This window comes from Mangifera indica, chromosome 7, assembly GCF_011075055.1.
Source record: "Mangifera indica cultivar Alphonso chromosome 7, CATAS_Mindica_2.1, whole genome shotgun sequence".
NCBI lineage: Eukaryota > Viridiplantae > Streptophyta > Magnoliopsida > Sapindales > Anacardiaceae > Mangifera > Mangifera indica.
The window spans coordinates 13,781,213-13,800,580 of record NC_058143.1 but is presented as its reverse complement, the minus strand read 5'-3'; the positions used below and the strand labels follow the sequence as shown (position 1 = coordinate 13,800,580).

General features: G+C 34.0%; 1 protein-coding gene across 5 annotated transcripts; it reads right to left on the bottom strand.

The window, feature by feature from the left end:
• Nucleotides 1–2,480: 2,480 nt before the first annotated feature.
• LOC123220318 (protein ALWAYS EARLY 2-like) lies at nt 2,481–18,672 on the bottom strand. Of its 5 annotated transcripts, none has more exons than XM_044642451.1 (20): nt 17,605–18,671; nt 17,412–17,526; nt 17,069–17,161; nt 16,824–16,886; nt 15,206–15,283; nt 14,415–14,589; nt 9,425–9,687; nt 8,956–9,322; nt 8,547–8,624; nt 7,610–7,890; nt 7,467–7,523; nt 6,738–7,055; nt 6,456–6,634; nt 6,084–6,366; nt 5,569–5,775; nt 4,564–4,722; nt 4,193–4,303; nt 3,834–4,049; nt 3,040–3,330; nt 2,481–2,893 (listed from the first exon to the last, which is right to left on the bottom strand). In XM_044642451.1, the coding sequence occupies exons 2-20, from the start codon at nt 17,508–17,510 to the stop codon at nt 2,729–2,731; spliced, it is 3,483 nt and encodes a 1,160-aa protein (XP_044498386.1). In that variant the 5' UTR covers nt 17,511–17,526; nt 17,605–18,671; the 3' UTR covers nt 2,481–2,728. The 5 variants fall into 5 exon arrangements, with proteins under 5 accessions (XP_044498386.1, XP_044498385.1, XP_044498387.1 ...); XM_044642450.1 differs by having other exon boundaries at nt 17,069–17,164; nt 17,605–18,670; XM_044642452.1 differs by lacking the exon at nt 4,193–4,303 and having other exon boundaries at nt 17,069–17,164; nt 17,605–18,672.
• Between the last annotated feature and the right edge of the window lie 696 nt (nt 18,673–19,368).

Sequence of the window (19,368 nt, the reverse complement as noted above, 5' to 3'; positions counted from 1 at the left end):
ATAACATTCCAACAGATAATTTATATTACACAAATATCAATTCTGACCCTATTAACACCAACAATATCACAACTCCAATCACAAGTTATATTTATCCACATATTTCATCATTCAGAGCTGAAACACCCAAAGAATTAATCCTCCTACTTACTTAGAGCCCGCTTGAAGAGTTTGATGTCGGAAAATGCTTCTCTCTCATCAGAATCAATCTCTAGAAGCCAAAATATATAAAATCAGTTTTTTGGGATATTTAATCATGGATAGTATTGCTCAAATTGTGTGAAAATATACCATTTAAGTGTATTTTCAAACAAAAAACTCATTGAAACAGTCATTTACCTTTAAGAAACGGTCGTTTATCACTTAATAATACTTAATATGACATATTATCCAATTTATCTTCTAACTTGAGATAAATCAACATACACCCTTCATGCATGACTATTTAACAACTTAAATTCCTAAACTTTATCATTTAGCCATTTTTAATCTTGATCATATGTCAAAATGAACTTAAAATAAAAGGCAAAAACATAAATGTCATTGTTATGCATTAGTGAGTATTGCATTTCCTCCTTTTTTTTAATTAGAATTTCATCCTCCAAATTCAATTGAATAGCTCAAGATAACAAATTGCTCATGTTTTGCTTCACCTCTTAGGTAACTTCTTTTACATGTGATTCCTTCAAAGGACTTTCACAAATCGAATCTGCTTGTTTCTAAGCTTCTTGACCTTCCTATATAAGATATGCACTAATTGCTCCTCATAGCTCATATCAACTAATAACTCTACCTCAATCTTCTATACACATGAGAAAAGTTTATCACATACTTGCAAAACAATAAAATATGGAACACGTTATAAATGTGTTCTATGCTCGTTGGCAGTGTAAATCTATAAGTTATCTTATTGATCTTTTTTAATACCTTATATAAATATATCAAATGATTTATAGAATATGAACTATAATTTTGTAAATCGTGTTAAAATTGATAGGTTGTGTGGGCTATGTCAAGAGCCTTTTAAGTAAGGTTTATGGGCTGACCTTTAAAAAAATTATTAAAACAAAACAATTAAATCAAAAATAAAAAAAATGTTGGTGGAATGATTTTTGGAGACAAGGTCTTGCTAATAAAGCAATGGATGACCACCTTGCATGAGAACTACCCCTATGCATTAGTTTCAATGAGGAATTATTTGTTGAGATCCGGTGGGGCCAATACAGGTGATGTGGTCATAACACTTGATAAGCCTCTTATAGGGCCCTAACAGTCTTAAAAGCCCTCCTAATTATTTCAATGCTCTAGGGATATGTCATCCTCTTAATACTTGTTATCTTTTGACGGCCAGTTCTTACCCTTCCAATAATGATTATATAGCCTAGGCACTCAATCTGAGAAGCTCCAAATACATATTTACTATAGCGTTTCATCTCCAACACTTGCAAAACAATTTCCAATTCGGATGAGCGGTTTGTCTTCCTACTATTGTACACCAAGATATCATAAAAAAATATCAATAAAAACTTTCTTAAATATAGTCTAAAAATTCAATTCATTATATTCGAAAAGGTGAAAGGAGTATTGATAAGATCAAAAGATATTACAAAAAATTCGTAATAACTCTCACATGTTTTAAATATTATTTTATCTATAGATAATAGATGTATCATAATTTGTTAATATACTCATTTTAAATCTTTTTTTGAAAATATTGTAATCTTCTGTCTTTCCTAGCCCATCTAAAAGATCTATCGAAGGGATAGAATATTTATCCTCGACAATGAGACTATTAAGTGTTATGTAATCAATGCACATTTTCCAAATTTCACCTTTCTTCTTAATCAACACCATAGGCCAGAAATATAGGTTGACACTGCCCTTTGATCACTCCAACCTCCTTCATGTCTTTCAACATTTTCCCAAAGACATCTTTTTGTACTCCCCCATAAGTTTACCTGAAATCCCTTTGGTGGTAACCCTTTTTGGCTCTTCAAAAGCCCTCTTAAATCTATCCAATAGAGCTTCTAATGCTTTCCATCCACTAATACTAGTATTAGTCTTTACATGCAACTCATACAACTAGTTTTCATCTCCTCTTCCATTCTGCTATAACAGTTGTAAAGAGGTCAACTACTACTGTTTGCATCGAAATTTGCAAAGTTATCTCTCCTGTGACACTAACTCGACACACTCTCGCTCGTAGAATAAACTGTTGGACATGGAGAGAAAACATCATCTTGAGTTTTGGTACCAATTCTTTGCAATTCAAATGAAATTGAGCGTATCATCGGTGTTTCATCTTAAATGAAACACAGCGTTTTGTTATTTCCTTGTTCATCTTCAACTTTTCCCACTTGCTTCAATCTGCATTAATATATTATCTGGAACCATCACGTTGGAGAGATTAAAATACCCCTGCACTTGAGAAAAGCTTGGGTGGAAAATGTCATTCATACAACGCTATGGCGCCTATTAAATTTTCGTGAACACAAAGGTTTATAATATTTATGCAAATGGTAGTTTGAATATTACACATTAATGTGCTGTTCCTGACAGATAATCCAAATTATATTCAAGTCAATGAAGCCAAGTCATACTCTTGAGGCATGTTAGTAATTGGTGATACTAGCAATAGCCAATTGAATCAGTTGAAACAAAAATTAATGGCTAAGCTACCAAGATTCAACCAACATATTTACATGCTAGATGCACCAACTAGGAAGATTCAAATTGGTATCAAAGCCAGCATTTGAGTCTTAATCCGTCCGATGCACATTTCTATCTCTCTGTAAATGGGTAGGTTCTCAGGGCAGCATGGATGCAAACTTGAAACAGCAGAATCAATTATCTGAGCCACATCAGCTGGAGGATACTGCCGTTCAGTACATGTCTGCAGATCACAAGAAAATTCAGTTTAAGCAAAAGAAAATAAAGCATAAGGAATGCAATCTCACAAATTTTTTATTTTAGTTACATCAACAAAGTGATGGCCGTAATAAGAGAACACTTTATGCCATAAGAAAACCTCCACGTTACCTGTATCATGAGCATTGTAGCGACGCATGCAGTGATAAGCTCTGAGGGGATTTGTGTCTCATTTTTGTCAAAACCGTCCTGAAGTTTGGGACCAGATGCATAGCTATTAAGCAGGGACTCTTCTGTGCTGGAAACAAACTGATTGTGATGACTCAAACTGCCATTGACCTGCTCTGGAGACCTGATCAATGGTACCCTGGAGTCAGATGTTAAATGCTGTTTATCTATATGGTCTAAAGCTTCTCCAATCCTAATATAAGCATCTTCCCCTTCCTTCATTGTTGACATTGCCTGAAGCACAAATTGCATCAGTCAGCAGCAACGAAATGAACCAGTTGATGAATGGCATCAACCCAGCTTTTAGATGACTCTCAGTTTAGATAACCAAACTTCAGAATATGAATCGTCTAAACTGAACAGAAAAGTTGCACAGTTGCACTAGTAATAAAATATAATAAGAAGTTGCACAGTTGCACTAGTAATAAAATATAATCAAGAGTTGCAAACATGACAGAAAGAAAGACATCAAATTTCAAGAGTTTCTTTATGCATATTATACAGATGATTCAACCCACAAGGACCATGGTTAACTTAAATTATCAATGTTCAAAAAGTAGACTGAAAAACAAACAGGGGGAAGCAAAAGACATGAAAGAGATAGAAAGTTCCACACTGATGGTTGTGAACCTACTAAATATCTGTTGGCAAATAAAAAAGTAGAGAATGGGAAATTCTATTGAGTTCATAATCATATCAGCAGATTGACAAAGAGAGACCCATAAAACTCTTAATACCTTAATAGCAGTATCTACCATTGTATGTGCTTTTAGTCTTGATCCTCTTACAATTTCGATGATAGCATGTCCAGATTCTTGTGAGGCATATGAATTATTGCAAGAATTTGTCAGGCTACCTAAGAAACTAGAGTAGGCTGGGAGCTTCAGCCATGGCGGTAGGAAGTTTTCAGGGTATGTATTCCGTTGTCTCAAATGAAGTAAAGCAGAAGAAGCCTACATACGAAAACAATAAATCAAACATTGATAAATGGTCAAAGAAAAGAAATGTAATTTTAAAAAGAAAAAATGAAAAGCACTAAGTAGCATTTATGGAAGCCACACGCCTGGCCATTGGCTTCCTTTAGCTGTACAAGTACCATGGCAATATCTTTCCTGAGATATTCAGAATCTTTTACAGAGCCATCTCCACCATTATGGCTTTCCACTATGTCATTGTTAGTGTTCTTAAGTTCCATTAACAATGCTTCCTACAGCATTGGAGAAAAAAAGATATGAGGTCATCACATTTACCCTGATGTGGAAAAGCATAATACAATGATGGATTAATTCAAAGCAATGATGTGGAAAAACTGAGGCTGCTAAGTGGATCGACATACTGAGTAATTACATGATTCAAAAGTGCAGAACTCCTATAGATATGCTACATGGTTCTTGAGTAAACTATATAACACATCAACATATACAAAGTCATAACACAGTATAATATGGAAAATATGTGGAGAATAACCTTCTTAGTAAGAGAATGGTACAGCTCAGAAACAGCTTGTATATCAACTTCCCTTTCTTGGATCTGTGCTACTGTAGAAGGTTGATCATTGGCTTGCAGTGCACTAGCAATGTCCACAGACACTGATTTTGCCTGCAGAATGGCACAGTTTGTATCCCCCTGGGCAAAATGTCAGCTGATTAGATTTTTTAATGCCATCAGCAAATATATTGGCTCAATTAAACTACATCACAGTATGAATTTCAGACTTCAAAAAGCAGCTCTGAAGTAGGGTGGTCAATCTCCAAAACCCTTATCCCTTTCCAGACTGCTTCCAACTGACTTGAGCATCAAAGGAGCTAAGCCCATGGCTGACATCCCTAATGATACTCATCTGTTTTACAGGTCATGTAATTATTTTCAAATCAATACAGCGACAGGGGCAACTCAAAGACACTTATTTCTTTTTGATGGAGCAGAACTGTCTAGTTCAAGGAAAGTTTGAATTCCCCAAAGCTTTAAGAACAGAATTATGATAATCATGAACTAGATAGTATAAACGATGGATAGATAAGTAGAGGCTTACCACTAAATACTGTTAAGAGGTACAATATGCGAGCCCCCCATTGTTCTTAAGACAAAATGGTAAATTTGGTGCCAATCAAGAGTCAGGATATAAATTTAAGAAGTTCTAGCCACATGATGAATTGCCAGCCTTTTAAATATCATTGTTCGACTGAAAGCAGTCAGCAGAACATTTTGTCCAGCACCAACTCATACATCCATAATGTCCAAAATCATGCTTCAACTCTTTTTTTATTGTTTGGTTTTCTGTTTTTATTTTGGAGTTAATTCCATGGTTAAGTGTGAAAGAATCGAAAATAACCTTGAATATAGAACATGCTGAAACTATACTACCCAGCCAAAAATGAATAATAAAAAAAAAATGACAGCAGGTTCAACTTACAGACTTCAGGGATTATTAAAATAATCTGATATTCAAGTTTAATAAATAAGTATCCATACCTTTGTCTGCTTTACTAAAGTGTCCATGGCAATGGGTGCTTTCTTCATATGCCCATCTGAAGCATATATTATGGGCTGAACAAAATTAGTATGTCCATTCCCTTGAAGCTCTTTAGATATTGCAGAGAGCTTATGAGCAGCAACAATCTGTCTCCTCAGAGCTTCTGGCACATTGTCAAATGTATTTGAAGGCATGCAATCAATATCCTGTAACAAAGATTTTATCATTACCTGACACACACACATGCATATTTATTGCTGGGAATAGTAATTTTACAAGCTTGGTAGACAGGATAATTTCTTCAATTAATATGATAAACTAGTGTAACAAACAAAGCTAGTCAGCCTAAATATTGAAAGATATGATCCACAATCAACTCAAAACCATCTTGACAGAAAAACCTAGCACACAAACTTTTTCCCCGTTATGCTAATATAAATTAATGATAGTGAGAAAAAGAGTATTATGAAGATAAGAAGAAACATAACAACAATACATCAAAAACTGTAAATACCATGACGTATTCAACTCCTATCTCAGGACGATCAAACTGAACCCTGCACTTGTCATGATCAACTGTGAGTATACTCCCATCATGCAGTTCTCTTGTTTTGGGATGAATAGCAATCACTCTCTGTCCGACTGATAAAGGGTGCGGTAAGTCTCTTGGAAGTCCTTCCTTAATACCAATCCGAAGTTCAGCATAATGCTTTCTCACTGATTCCCGATAATGTTTGAGTTTCTCTCTTTCATCATGCAGAAAACGTTCAGAAAACCTCCTTGGTTTGCCAAGGGAACTGCATCAACCAACAATTGCAATGTACATTAACCTTTTCATTACTAACACAAAATGTCCAGTAGTAATTATACAGAAGTTCAGAAACACCTTCTTATGACACCCAATTCCACACGAGTAAGCCTTGGAATGTGCCCTAGTCCAACATGATTCAAATACTCCACAAACTCCCTATTAGCAAACCAAGGATAATCAATTGCACTGTAAAACCATTCAAAAGTGCACCATCTACGCGCCAATTCAGATGTCAAGCAACAAGAAAAGTCTTCCTGTGCATACAAAACAAAAATAATAAGAAATGTAGTAAACTTTAAAATACTGGGAAAAATAACTGATTATTTGCTTAAACAAATGCAAGAATAAAAGGTTTACCTTTTGAGATACAACTTTGTCCTGTTGTGAGATTAAGCATTTATTTGGCTGACTTTTTAATATGCTCTCAGAAGGCTCCAGCTCTTTTGAACTAAATTTCGTCCGTAAATGCATCTTTTGTCTACTTCGCTTGCTACCTTGGCTTGCAGCAGGAAGTTGTGCAGTTGATGCCACTAAATCAATCCTTGCTCTTTTCTGATCACTATTAAGAGCAGAACCTTCCAACACCCTACCTGGTTTCCATTGTTTTGACTGAGCAGAAACTTGGTTGGTGCATGTACCTTTAAAAGAAATTTTACTCCCCCCTCCAGGTGAGGTCTACAGTAGATTTGGAAAGGAAATAAAGGGAAAATATAGTTAAATTGTAAATATGTTCGAAAGAAGAACATGCAACAAGAGATCGTCTCAAGCAAACTTGCAATATCTTTATGCTTCTATTCTACTACATCCATAATTCATTAATCCCACTTTCTAAAATATAGAGGGAAAAAAATCATCAGGAAACATAAGGATTAACCACAAAGGCTCCACAGAAGTAGGAGAGTATATTATTATGAATCCACATGTTATAAGCATAGCTAAAATACTAATAGCTTGTACAGAAGAAAAAGTTTCCACATATTATCAACCTAGGAGATGATAGTATTATGATACAAACAGTTAAGCATATTGATACAATAGAAATGTGAATATATATAACTGTTCTCCGAATAAAAGTATTTTGCATACCTCACTTTCAATATTTCTACTCAAATGAGAATTGGCAAGAGCTTCAGCATTTGATAACTGCAACAAGCAAAAATAGGCTTTTATCGGTTAAACCAAAAATTAATAGATGACTACAGTAAATCAATTGTAAGCATGATGATTACTTTTTTTGTGAGAATAGGTTTGCGTCTTTTCTTCATCAAATTACTTAGAGGCTCAGGCTGTTCTTTCGCATCTGTGACAATTTCAACATCAATATCAGTGTATCTTCCCAGTTTAGACTTCCTCCGGACTACACCTTCAACTTCAGTAATAGTTCTCAGTGCCTTCTTCTCTTTGGGCCTGGGAAGTTTATTAGGATGACTGGTAGATGTAACTTCAGGTGTACTAGACTTGTCATCCATATCAGTTACAGTTCTTTCTTCCTTCAACCGTGCAGATGATTCTGTACGTAAAATGAAGACAAATATAAAAAAAATAACGTATCTATATTTCATTCTTTCCTTTTTAACTAGATTTACCATCCTTATCAAGATGCTTCCAGAGAAAGCAAGATGGCAAATAAATGGAAAGTAATACATCAGTATTTCATTTGTAAGTACTTAAGCAGAAAATTGAAAGAACCAAATGACAAAGAAGTTAGCTAAGAATAGAAACGGCTATTACAAAACAAGAAGTTAATTATGAATGGTTGTGGGTTCAGTTATTGTACCCCGGGGTTTACCTGTCCGGCCAAGCTGGACAGGGTTCCTCAGTCATAAAAAAAAAAAAAAAAAAGTTAATTGTGAATAACAAAATTGAATAAAATCATTAGAAAGTTTTCATTCTGTAAAATCTTGAGGTGCCAAAATTTGCTTACTGCAATACTTCGTAAAAATAAGTGTGGATGAATGATCAACCAACAATCACAACAAAAACTTGAAGCACTAAATATCTAAATCACTAGAAGACCAGTGACAACTAACTAAAGTGGACATAGCCATCATGATTTCCTGAAAACATAACCTACTATTTTTTTAGGTCTTTCTTTTCCTTCCTACCCTATTTCATTCTCAAGAAAAACCTATAAAGAAAGTCATACTGTAAGCATTGACTACATACCAGATTCCATTGTAGAATCTGGGAACATTAAGGATAAATCAGCCAATGTTTGCAGTGCATCCAAGGAGGAGTTTTCATCTGCACGAATAACAAAGGATTAAATACTAATCACAACTTTGACACACAGTAGCGGAAAAATCCAATGAATTTGCTCATAAGAGGACATGGTTTCAGGAAGACCATTACGTTAAAAAAAATTTGTGCACCATACTTCAGGAAATAGATTAAGACAACTGTAGTAAGACAATAATTGACCAAAGCTTAAAAACTTAAAAAGCAATCTGTTTTGGTTTTATTATTTCTCTTTCTTTCTGGTTAATTGCCAACAATTTGCAGCAAAAAAATGTTTAGTTATGCTGACTAATTGAAGCATAAAATTTATAAACTGACCAGCTCTGTGCTTTTGTACCTCCAAAGAAAAGTTTCTGTTTTTTATTCCTCTGAACCCTCGAAGGAAACTGCCCTTGTTTTGCATTTAAATCCTCGGCGTTGGCTGTACCCTTTAGAGCACTCATACCTTCTTCAGTACCACTACATGCTTCAGCCCCATCATCAGACAGACTGTTTCTTACCTCTTCAACTTTCATTTTCTTTCTGTATATCTTTCTTCCCTTTCTGTGAACTTCAACTGTTCTGACACCTTCCATAGGCATTGAACTTCTATCCCTGGCAGAAAAACCATTTTCAGGTTTCCTGCTTCCTGTTCGACCTTGAGATCTGTCTTCAGACAGGGAAGCATCACAAAGCTTGGCATGGGCTGTCTCCGGTTGTGGAAACTAATCAAATGTACAAGAAAAAAACATGCCCCTTATTATAGAACAATATTTTAGTTGTGAAATTATGGAAGACATGACAAGATTTATATGGACGCCAAATACCGTTTTTTCCCAGCTCTGAGCTGGTGAGGATAATACATGCTCTGTTCTTTTGTATGGTGTCAGAGAAACTTGCAGAGATCCTGCCTTATGTGATACCTCAGTTAATGCCAATGCTGCCACGTGTGTGACTTCATCATCATTACCATCAACTTCCGACTCCCGCTCTTTTATCAGCACAGTATAATTGACTCTAGCATTTTTCTTACATGAATATGAAACAGGGATGCGAGGTGTCCTTTTCTTTACTACACGAGGCTGACTACCTTTGAAAAATATGAAACTGTCAGCAGTGGAACCCAACCTTTAATTGGATAACATGGTTGAAATAATTATGTTAAACAAGAAATTGTGTTCCGATCATTTTGCACTTTACAGGAAGTATTGAAAGCTACAACAGTATTTCCTATGCCCACAGTACAGATAACTGGGAAACATATAGATTTTAAGACCATGCAGAAAGAGTCAAGTTGCACAATCATCATCTTCTACTGAACTTCAATTAGCAGGCACTCACACTAGCACTGAAGGACAATTGCTGCAGATAAGGATTAAATTAAATACCTAAAAGAAAGAAAAAGAAGAGAAAAGATAAAACAACAAGATAAGCTTTCTTATGCCCCTGAATATGAGTGTAGAATATGATCTTTAAGATAAAATTAAGTTCCTTTCAACTATTCTTTAAACTAGTAATACATCACCAAAGAACTTGTCTGATCCATTAGGAAACAAAACATTGTACAGATAAGAAAGGATCAAAAAGGTCTATAGAGACAAGAAAGAAGTCCATAAAGAAATTATCTCCTACAAAAAGATCATCCATAAAATACATTCTACATCCATTAACACATTCACTTAATATATCTATCAAGCGCACCAAGGTAATTGCTCCCTCATTCTCTTTCTTTTTCCCTTTCCTTCAATTAAATTAAACAAATAAGTCTATTACAATCCCAATTATAAGGTCTGAGACTTAGATCCCACATCAAAAAGTATAAGCTTCTAGTGTAGGGTTTATATAGTTTTGAATTCTCTAATCTCAATAACTTGGCTTTTAGATACGGTTCTTTTAAGGTTCATGTTATTTGGTATCAAAGCTCACTAGGAATTGGGTTATGGTAAATACTTGAAAGGAATCCAAGCTAGATCGACTGGAGAGAGATTTAATGAAAGGGTGGATGGTTTGGAAGCTGAAATTTGACCTTTGAGAGAAATTTAGTGATATGAAAGACTTGTTAAAGCTAATCTATTAGAATAACCAATAGTAGAACAAAGGCAAGACTCCAATGGAGTTATTGACAACCCAAGGAGGAGTTAGAGAGTCAAGTGAAGGGAGTATAAGAGTAGAAGATGTCGATGGAGGTCAAAGATTACTAAGAAAGGGAGACTTAAGCCTATGATCGGCAAAAATGTAATGCCACAAAATTTGGGGGTGATGGAACAACAGATCAAGCGATTGGAAGTGCTCACATTTTTAATGAGGATCCCACTGGATAGATATTCAAGGAAAAAAGTTACTTTGTCATGCATTGAATTAGAGAAAGGGAAAAAGTGTTGTTCGCCGGAATCTGCATGGATGGTTTGGCATTGTCGTGGCCACAATGGGTGAAGTCCTAAGATCTAATAACCGAAGAGAGATCTTTAAAGGGCTCTAATGGATCAATTTCACCCTTCTCAGGAAGGTGTGTGTATAAGGAACTCTTTTCGCTACAACAATGGCAATTGTGGTAAAGTATTGAAGCTAGTTTGAGAAACTCTTGACACCGTTAGACAACTTATCCGATGAATTACTTGACAAAGCTTTTATAAACTAATTAAAGGAAGATATTTGAGTTAAATTACTAGTTTCGGAAACCAACTCACTGGCCCAAGTCATGACTCTAGGCCAAAAATTGAAGGACAAGAAAGCTATCTTGGACCAAATGTGGGAAGTTAAAGGCCAAACACTAATTAGTAGTTAATAAGAAGAAATCCTCATTTGGTTGCTCTCAATACAATACTTGGGCCATATTATTTCTATTGAGGGGGTTACAGTAGACCTATCTAAAATAAACAAGGTATAGTGCCCAAAATCAAAAGATGTGAAGAGTTTGCGAGGATTTCTCAAACTCACAAGATATTATCAACGATTTGTGAAAGACTAAGGTAAAATAGTCGAACCACTAACTAGATATTCAGTAAAAACGGATTCGAATAGATCCAAGTAGCTAAGGAAGCATTTGACAACTTTATTTAAGTTAGCTATGATTATTGTGCTTGTGCTAGCTATGCTAGATTTCAAGAAAATGTTTTGGTCAAAACAAATGCATCCAACATTGGTCTCAAGGTGGTTTTAATGCAAGAATTATAGCCGTTAGCATACATAAGCCGACTTTATCCATTTAAAATGGGTATATGAACACAAACTAATAGCTATCGCATTTGCAATTCAAAAGTAGAGCCATTATATACTAGGACAATACTTTGTGATTAGATCATATCAAAAAAGTTTTTGATTCTTGATAGCGCAAAATGTTTTAGGATATAGACAACAAAAATGGGTCATGAAACTTCTTAAGTATGACTTTGAGATTCAATACAAACCTAGGCCATAAAACAGAACAGTCAATGCACTATCCAGATGAGCTGAGATAAGATCCATCGCAATCATGAAAAGACACACAACTTAAGAACGTTATGGAAGAGATTGTCACGAATGGAAAACTCTAGAGGATAGTACAAGATTTATTAAAAGATCTTACTCATTCAAGCTACACTCACAAGTGTAGCACTTTTGCTCTACAAAGGAAGTTAGTGGTAACTAAGGGATCAACTCTCATTCCTAACCTACTCCAAGGCTTTCACTGTTCCCTATAAACGAAACAAAAAGATATTGGTTATGGTATTTTGGGAACAAAAAGAAGATGTTAAAATTTCATAACCGTTTGCGAGGTGTGTCAACGAAACAAATATGAAACCCTAAAGCTAGTCAAATTACTACAACCACTTTCCATCCAAACCTAAGTTTTGGAAGATGTATCAATAAACTTTATGGGGAGGTTACCAAAGGCACAATATGTGATACAATATTAGTAATGGTAGATTGTTTCACCTAGTCATTTTTTACCGCTTTGACACTCATATACAACTTGATAGGTGTCTGAGGTATTCAACAAGGAAATAGTTAAATTACACGAATACCCTTAATACTATTGTTTCAGCGAAACCGAGTATTCACGAATCAATTCTAGTAAAAAATATTTCGTTTATCAGATAGAATCTTAAAATTTAACTCTACTTACCATCCACAAAGAGATAAATAAACAAAGGTCATTAGTAGAATTTTGGAGACATGCCTGAGATGTTTTTCAGGGACTCTAACCTAAGCAATGGCCTAAATGGCTACCCTGGGCCAAATGTTGGTATAACACCACCTACCACGGGGGTTAATACCTTTTAAAGCATTATGCAATTATAGTCCCCTGACTATGTTAAGGTTTGAAGAAAAAAATCAACAATAGAAGAAGTTAATGTCCAACTCGAAGAGAGGAAGTAAATCCTAGAAGAACTCAAGGAAAACTTAGTTAAAACATAATCTTACATGAAAAGATTTGCAACTATGGGACAATAGGAGCCTTAATTAGAAATACGCAAAAAAGTGTTTTTAAAGTTATAGCGATACTGATTACGATCACTAGCTAAGTATTCAAATGAAAAATTAAGTCAACGATTTTACAAATTTGAAATAGTAGAAAGATTGGGCAATGTTGCTTATAAATTAAACCTTTCTCCCTACACAAGATTACACCTAGTATTCCACATTTCACAATTGAAAAAGGTAACTGACCTCACAATTGAAGCTCAATCACTTCCAATCTACCTTACTAAAGATATGGAATTAATGTTGCAACCAGAAAAACTTTTGGAAGTCCGATGAAATTCAACTGCCTTACTAGAAGTATTGATCCAATGGAAGGATTTACCAACTTGGGAGAGCACTTGAGAGCAATTTCTGATTATCACGATGCAATTCCTAGCATTCCACCTTGAGGACAAGTTGAATCTCATTGGGGAGGGCATTGTTAAACCACCAATCAAACAAGTACATAAAAAAGAAAAACAAGGAAGTCAATAATAGAAAGCAGGAGACTTTAATCGCCAACAAATTATCAAGAGATATTTCAGTCCAGGATGAGATATTTGAGGATAACAATGGCAAAATTCCGAAAGACAACAAGCAGATGGAATCTCAGCAAAACAAACCAGCAACAACAGCTGAAGTCTCAGCAAAACAACAAAGCAAAGATTAAGCAAAAAGGACTATAAAAAGAGGAAAGTGAAGGAGGAAAAGAACAAGGAAGAATTCAATAAATCTTTAAGGGGTTTTCAACCAAGGGAGGAGTAGCACCTCTATTGCTGAAATATCTTTTTTATTCTTTTCATTTCTGTTGAGAGAATAATTGTTCTAGCGTGTGGAGAGTGAGCGTATTAAATAAAATTCCCTGTTTTGTGTTAAATATTAGAGTAAGATTGTTCTGTTGACGTAGTTCTTTATTAAAGTCATTATGAACCGCTTTCACCCTGGAAATAATTATAATAGTCCTTGCATTAGTAGCAAACAAATAACAGTAGTAGTTTACATGCACTTCCAATTAGGAAAATAAAGAACTAATATAACAAATCAAAGAAAACAAAAAGATAGTCCATTTAATACATTCCACATCTACCAACACATTCACTTAATATGTCAAACTATCTAGTCCACTGAGATAATTGCTCCCTATTTCTCCTTCTTTATCCCTTTCCTTCAATTAAATTATACAAAGAAGTCATTTATGCACTTCTTTCACCCTTAAAAATAACTATACGATTCCTTGCATTAGTAGTAAACCAATAATAGCAGTAAAGTAGTGTACAGGCAATTCCAATTGGGAACATAAAGAACTAAAGTAACAAATCGAAGAAAAAGCAAAAAGTTGTTCCTTCTGAACTAGCATAAACAGCAAGGTGTTACCATCTAAGAATGCTCTCTTTAACAAAGATAGGCATCCATCAGTTGCAGCCATTGACTTGAACATTAAATCATCTTCTTTTGAGGCACTTAGCTGATGTTTCCGCCACTTGCGTTTATGAGATTTTTGTTGTATGCTAGAAGTATCATTGCTCTCTCGTTCACTATCACTCCCTTCCTATCAGTTCCAAACCAAAAAATTGTCACCTTCTAGTCAATGAAGTAAGCCCAGACTCAAGTCAAACTACCTAATTTGAGGAAAACAAAAGTTCTGAATATTTGACAAACAAAAGAAAATCTTTCACACATCTTAAAAATGCTACGAAGAGTGTAATTTAATTTGATGGTGTAAATTCTATCATTTCTTCAGTGGTAGGGTAGTTGTTGGTCAACTAGCATTCAATTTTCGACCAATAAAATAAAAGCGCCTAATTTTGGGGAAAAAAAAAAGGAAAAAAGGCTAAAATGCACATAGTTGCCATTATTTTTTTTACTTTGTAACAGTTGTTGCTATTTCTTCACTTGGAAAACAATTTTCTGTCTAACATATTGAGTTTCTATCCTCTTGATTACTGATAATAGACTTTGACAGGATATTTAATCATATCAATACACACACACATGTACAATACTATCTACTTCCAGCATTGCTAATGAATTTACAAAATCTACACAACCATATCAACTTACAAACACAAACATAAGAAATCAGAAATTCATTGATATTCACAATAATGCTCAGCATCACATAATAAACTTCAGTTGTCCGCTCAAAACCATAGATCAAATCTCACCAGGACATTATAGTGATCTGTCATCATTGCAATAAGACCAACCACAGATGCTGTTCCCTCTGGCAGGGACAAGTATGCCTGAAAATCAAAATAAGCTCAATCATGAGTGAAAATAATTTTATTCTAAGAATCTTCTGGCTTCAGCAATTCTGCAACAACTCAAAATTAGCAATAATAGGCAGGAAAATTTCTGTGCATACACATCCCCGTTTTAGATCATAATAGTGCCCACAACATCCCAAACATCAAAAGAGTAAATTAGGCCAAATCCATGAATGTAATCAAAGTTCCTAATATGATATTCAGCCAGATCAGCTCTTTCAGTGACCATAAAATCCCGAGCGTAGATATTGCATAACAAGACTTGTACGTGAGCAGACACATTAATTGTTTTAAAATCTAAAAATTGAGGTATACAATGAAACATTAATAAATTCACCCAAAAGCATCCATAGCAGAAACCATGATGATAACCAAGGATTGAAAAGCCGAACCGAACCGGCCGGTTGGACCGGATGGATCGTGAACTGGCACTGTTCACAAATCTTGTAGCAAACAGAACCGTTCTACTCTTAAAATCAGATTGGACCGCTGGTTCAAAACGGGTCAACGGTCCAATCCGGTCTAAGTGGTTCATTGTTTGGGTTTCAATATTAATAGTTTTTTTTTCCCAATTCCTCTTTGCAGACAAATTTTTCCAGCCACTGACGTTACTTTCTGTAGTTGTTTGATACTTCGACAATTGATCAATGTCCGTTGGATTTAATCAAGTGATCAATATTTGCACTCATTTAAAACTTATTTATCTGAAATATACCACTAAATAAGGTCTGTCTGACTGGTTTAAATAGTTCATATCAGACTGTTTTTCTTCATTAAAATTCTTATGTTCTCCTTTTAATAGTTCATTGTACCATTCTGTTGCCTCTCTTGACATATCTTTCACATTAATCTTCAAGATTGTCAAAGATATTATTGTAAACTAGAAAAAAAAAACACACATATATACATATATAGAGAGAGAGAGAGAGCATTATTGATATATTTTTGCTTAAATTTTATGCCCCAACACAGAATTATTCAATGAAAGAGAAAACAACTTTACAGAGCGTCAAAAAATAATATATACAAACTAATAGAGGGATAACAACAAATTCAATCTTTGGAATGTCGAAGTATCAAATTTACTATAACTGTAGAAAAAAATTTATCTGAAACTGTAGAAAGTAACGTCAGTGGCTGGACAAATTCTTGGTTGATGTCAATGTAATGTAGTTTTGTTTAGTTGTTCAATAATGCATATGCTTGTTAAATTGGATTTGTTTAATGCATATATTTTGTTTTAATATAAAGTTAATAGTTATTACTTATTAGATTTATGTTTAATAATACATATATTTTGTTAATTATGAAAAGTATGCATAACATAAAATTTATTTTGTAAAACGCATCTAATTAGACATAATTTTTTTAGGTTTTTATATAAAATTGAAATTCTGGTTGAATTGGCCGGCCCGACCGGTCCAACCGGTCTAACCAGAACCAAAACTCAAAATAGTTTTAATCCCGGTTCGGTTTTAAAAACCTTGATGATAACTACTAAAATACTTATGTTTACCTGATTCATATTGTAGAGGGCCTCCACCATTTCAACAGATCTGTCACGAATTTGAGCAGCTAACTTAACATAGAGAAAAATCAAGTATCAAAACCAACCCCAAAAAAAAAAATAAATATAAATTAGCATATGACACGGAAATTTGAAGAACAAAATGTGGCAGGTCAAACATTATGACATAGATCAAATTTGCATCAGTAATACAAACTATGGTGGTCTATCAGGCTATTTCAATTATCACATACCTTTTTCCAGTCTTTCCCATAAATTCGATAGGCTTCATAAAAACGCTGAAGCTCCCCTTTGCTCCATTGAGGTCCTAATTTATTGGATAATTTCTTCTTCAAGGCAAAAGATTCAATAAACACGTTGAGAGAGAAACAGTCGATAAAATGTGCATTATAGATACACAGTACCCAGACCCAAAAAAAAAAAAAAATCCATGAGTCAGAAATTTCGTCCAAAGGAGATTTTCAAGACTTCACTAAAACAGAAAACGTTTATCAGAATTCTACTCCTTCCCTTAATTGGCAAGCATTTTATCACAATGAAAAAGTTTCCTTTAACAGGAACAAATCAAAGATTCACCTTTTGCTTACTTCTGCTTGAACTGCTTACATCTTTAATGGGAGATGCATCATTTGCGTATCGCTTATTCACACTTCTAGATTTTCTCGTTGGGGCCATCAATTAACTTCTCTAGCTGAACCAAATGAACAATAAATTAGCTACCGAAAGGCACCCGTACATAATATCCAAATAAAAACTCTTTCTGACTTACAAATTTCACTTTTTTGATGTATTCATCAGCAATTGAACATGAACCAGAAATACCAGAAGTACAAAGACTCCAACCGAAAGGTACAGCACTTACAAAAGAAAAATTTTGTAAGAGAAAAAATCTATGCGAACAACGCACATTATAACTTAGCACCCGTCACAAATCGCGCAGCATTGCAAATAAAAAATAAATGAATTCACAACAACAGAACCCAAACTGAAAACTTAGATTTAATAACTGTGTTGAAAAAGTTAAAAAAAAAAACAGCCGGTAATGCTTTCATAAAACAAAATTTTGAATTGAATCAGACACATTAAAAATCCAAAATTTCAAATTAACTAACAAATCGGTAAAATAACACTTTCGGGAAACAGCGAAATTTCAAAGCTTTTTCATCATGAATTCAAACCTGTTGTGAAGAAAACATGAAATATTCAAAAAAATTCTAGAAACAACAAAGAAAAAATCTTGAACCAAGTCAGACAATTCAAAAACAAACCCAAAATCCACAATTCACTAAAAACCCAAATACAACAGCAGTTCAAAACACAGAAACAGATCAACAAAACCCTTATTACTAAGAAAACACAGTGAAAATTCAAATTTCACGTAATTCAAATACACCCCCAAATTCAAATTCAGTAAGAAAGACCCAACTACCGAACTTTACAAAATCATCCCTTTCAATCAACACTTTCCAGAACCCAATTTTTTAAAATTTTCTCAAAAATTTCAAAAAACACAACCAAAAATATTAAACTTACAATCATTGTCCATAGTTTAAAACCTAATTTTAAATCAAGAGACTCAAGACATACCGCCCCGTTTGAACCTCACGCGATTTATGTACGAAAATAGAAATGATTCAAACAAACAGAGAGGGAGAATTTTAGAGAAATTAAAACACACAAATTTTTAGAAAAACGAAAAACAAAATCAAAAGTTATGAAGATAGAGAATGTGAATTTTCTTTTAGCAAGAGAGAGGCGTTGCCGCGAAACTTGAATATAAGGTGGGCGTAGGCGTAGCCAATCAGGTTTAGTTTTGTGTTTTGCTTTATTTGTTTGATTGTTTATGATAGGTTTTGAATTATTAATATTAGATTCGAATTGAATTAGTTCAAATTAAATTATATCAATTTAATTTGAACGAATTCCAAATGTGTTGGAGTTTGAGTTTAACCCTTGGGAGACTCTACTTAAGTTTGAATTGGGGTTGAGAGTATTTGACTTACAAACCTAAATGCCGGCTTGAAGTAATAATACAAGCTTGTGTGATGCAAATAATGGCTTAAAAACGTAATAACTCCATCTCCACCAAGAGATTAAAAAAGAGAAAAAGAGTTTTGAAAATCATATGGGAAAATTGATAGCCAATGAATAATAAATAATTAATTGTTTAAAATCTTGTTGATCTTAATAGAATCAATTATTTAACCTTAGAGATTGGATCAATATTAGGTTAAAGATCTTATTTTTACCCAAGTTTTAATATGTTTTTAAAGTCTAATCTATAGAGTTTAAAAAACTTAAATATTCATATATGGTTTGTTAACCTTAACCAAAAAAGAAGATTAAATTGTTATTTTATTACTAAACTTTAAAATTTAAAAGTTTATATTATTTTACCTCTTATAATTTAGAAAACTAACAATTTTTTCTTACTTAGAAGTTTAAAAAATTCATTTTTTCTTCTTCATTCTCTGACGATGGGAATCAGCTATTATTGTTGATCGGTTACCCTAACATCTTCTTCTCCAGCCAT

Coding starts and splice junctions, on each gene's coding strand:
- LOC123220318 (XM_044642450.1), bottom strand. CDS start 17,510: ATGGCCCCAACGAGAAAATCTAGAAGTGTGAATAAGCGATACGCAAAT. Junction 8,625..8,955: donor ACAGAAACTTTTCTTTGGAG/GTACAAAAGCAC, acceptor TTATTCGTGCAG/ATGAAAACTCCTCCTTGGAT. Junction 7,056..7,466: donor GTAGAAATATTGAAAGTGAG/GTATGCAAAATA, acceptor AATCTACTGTAG/ACCTCACCTGGAGGGGGGAG.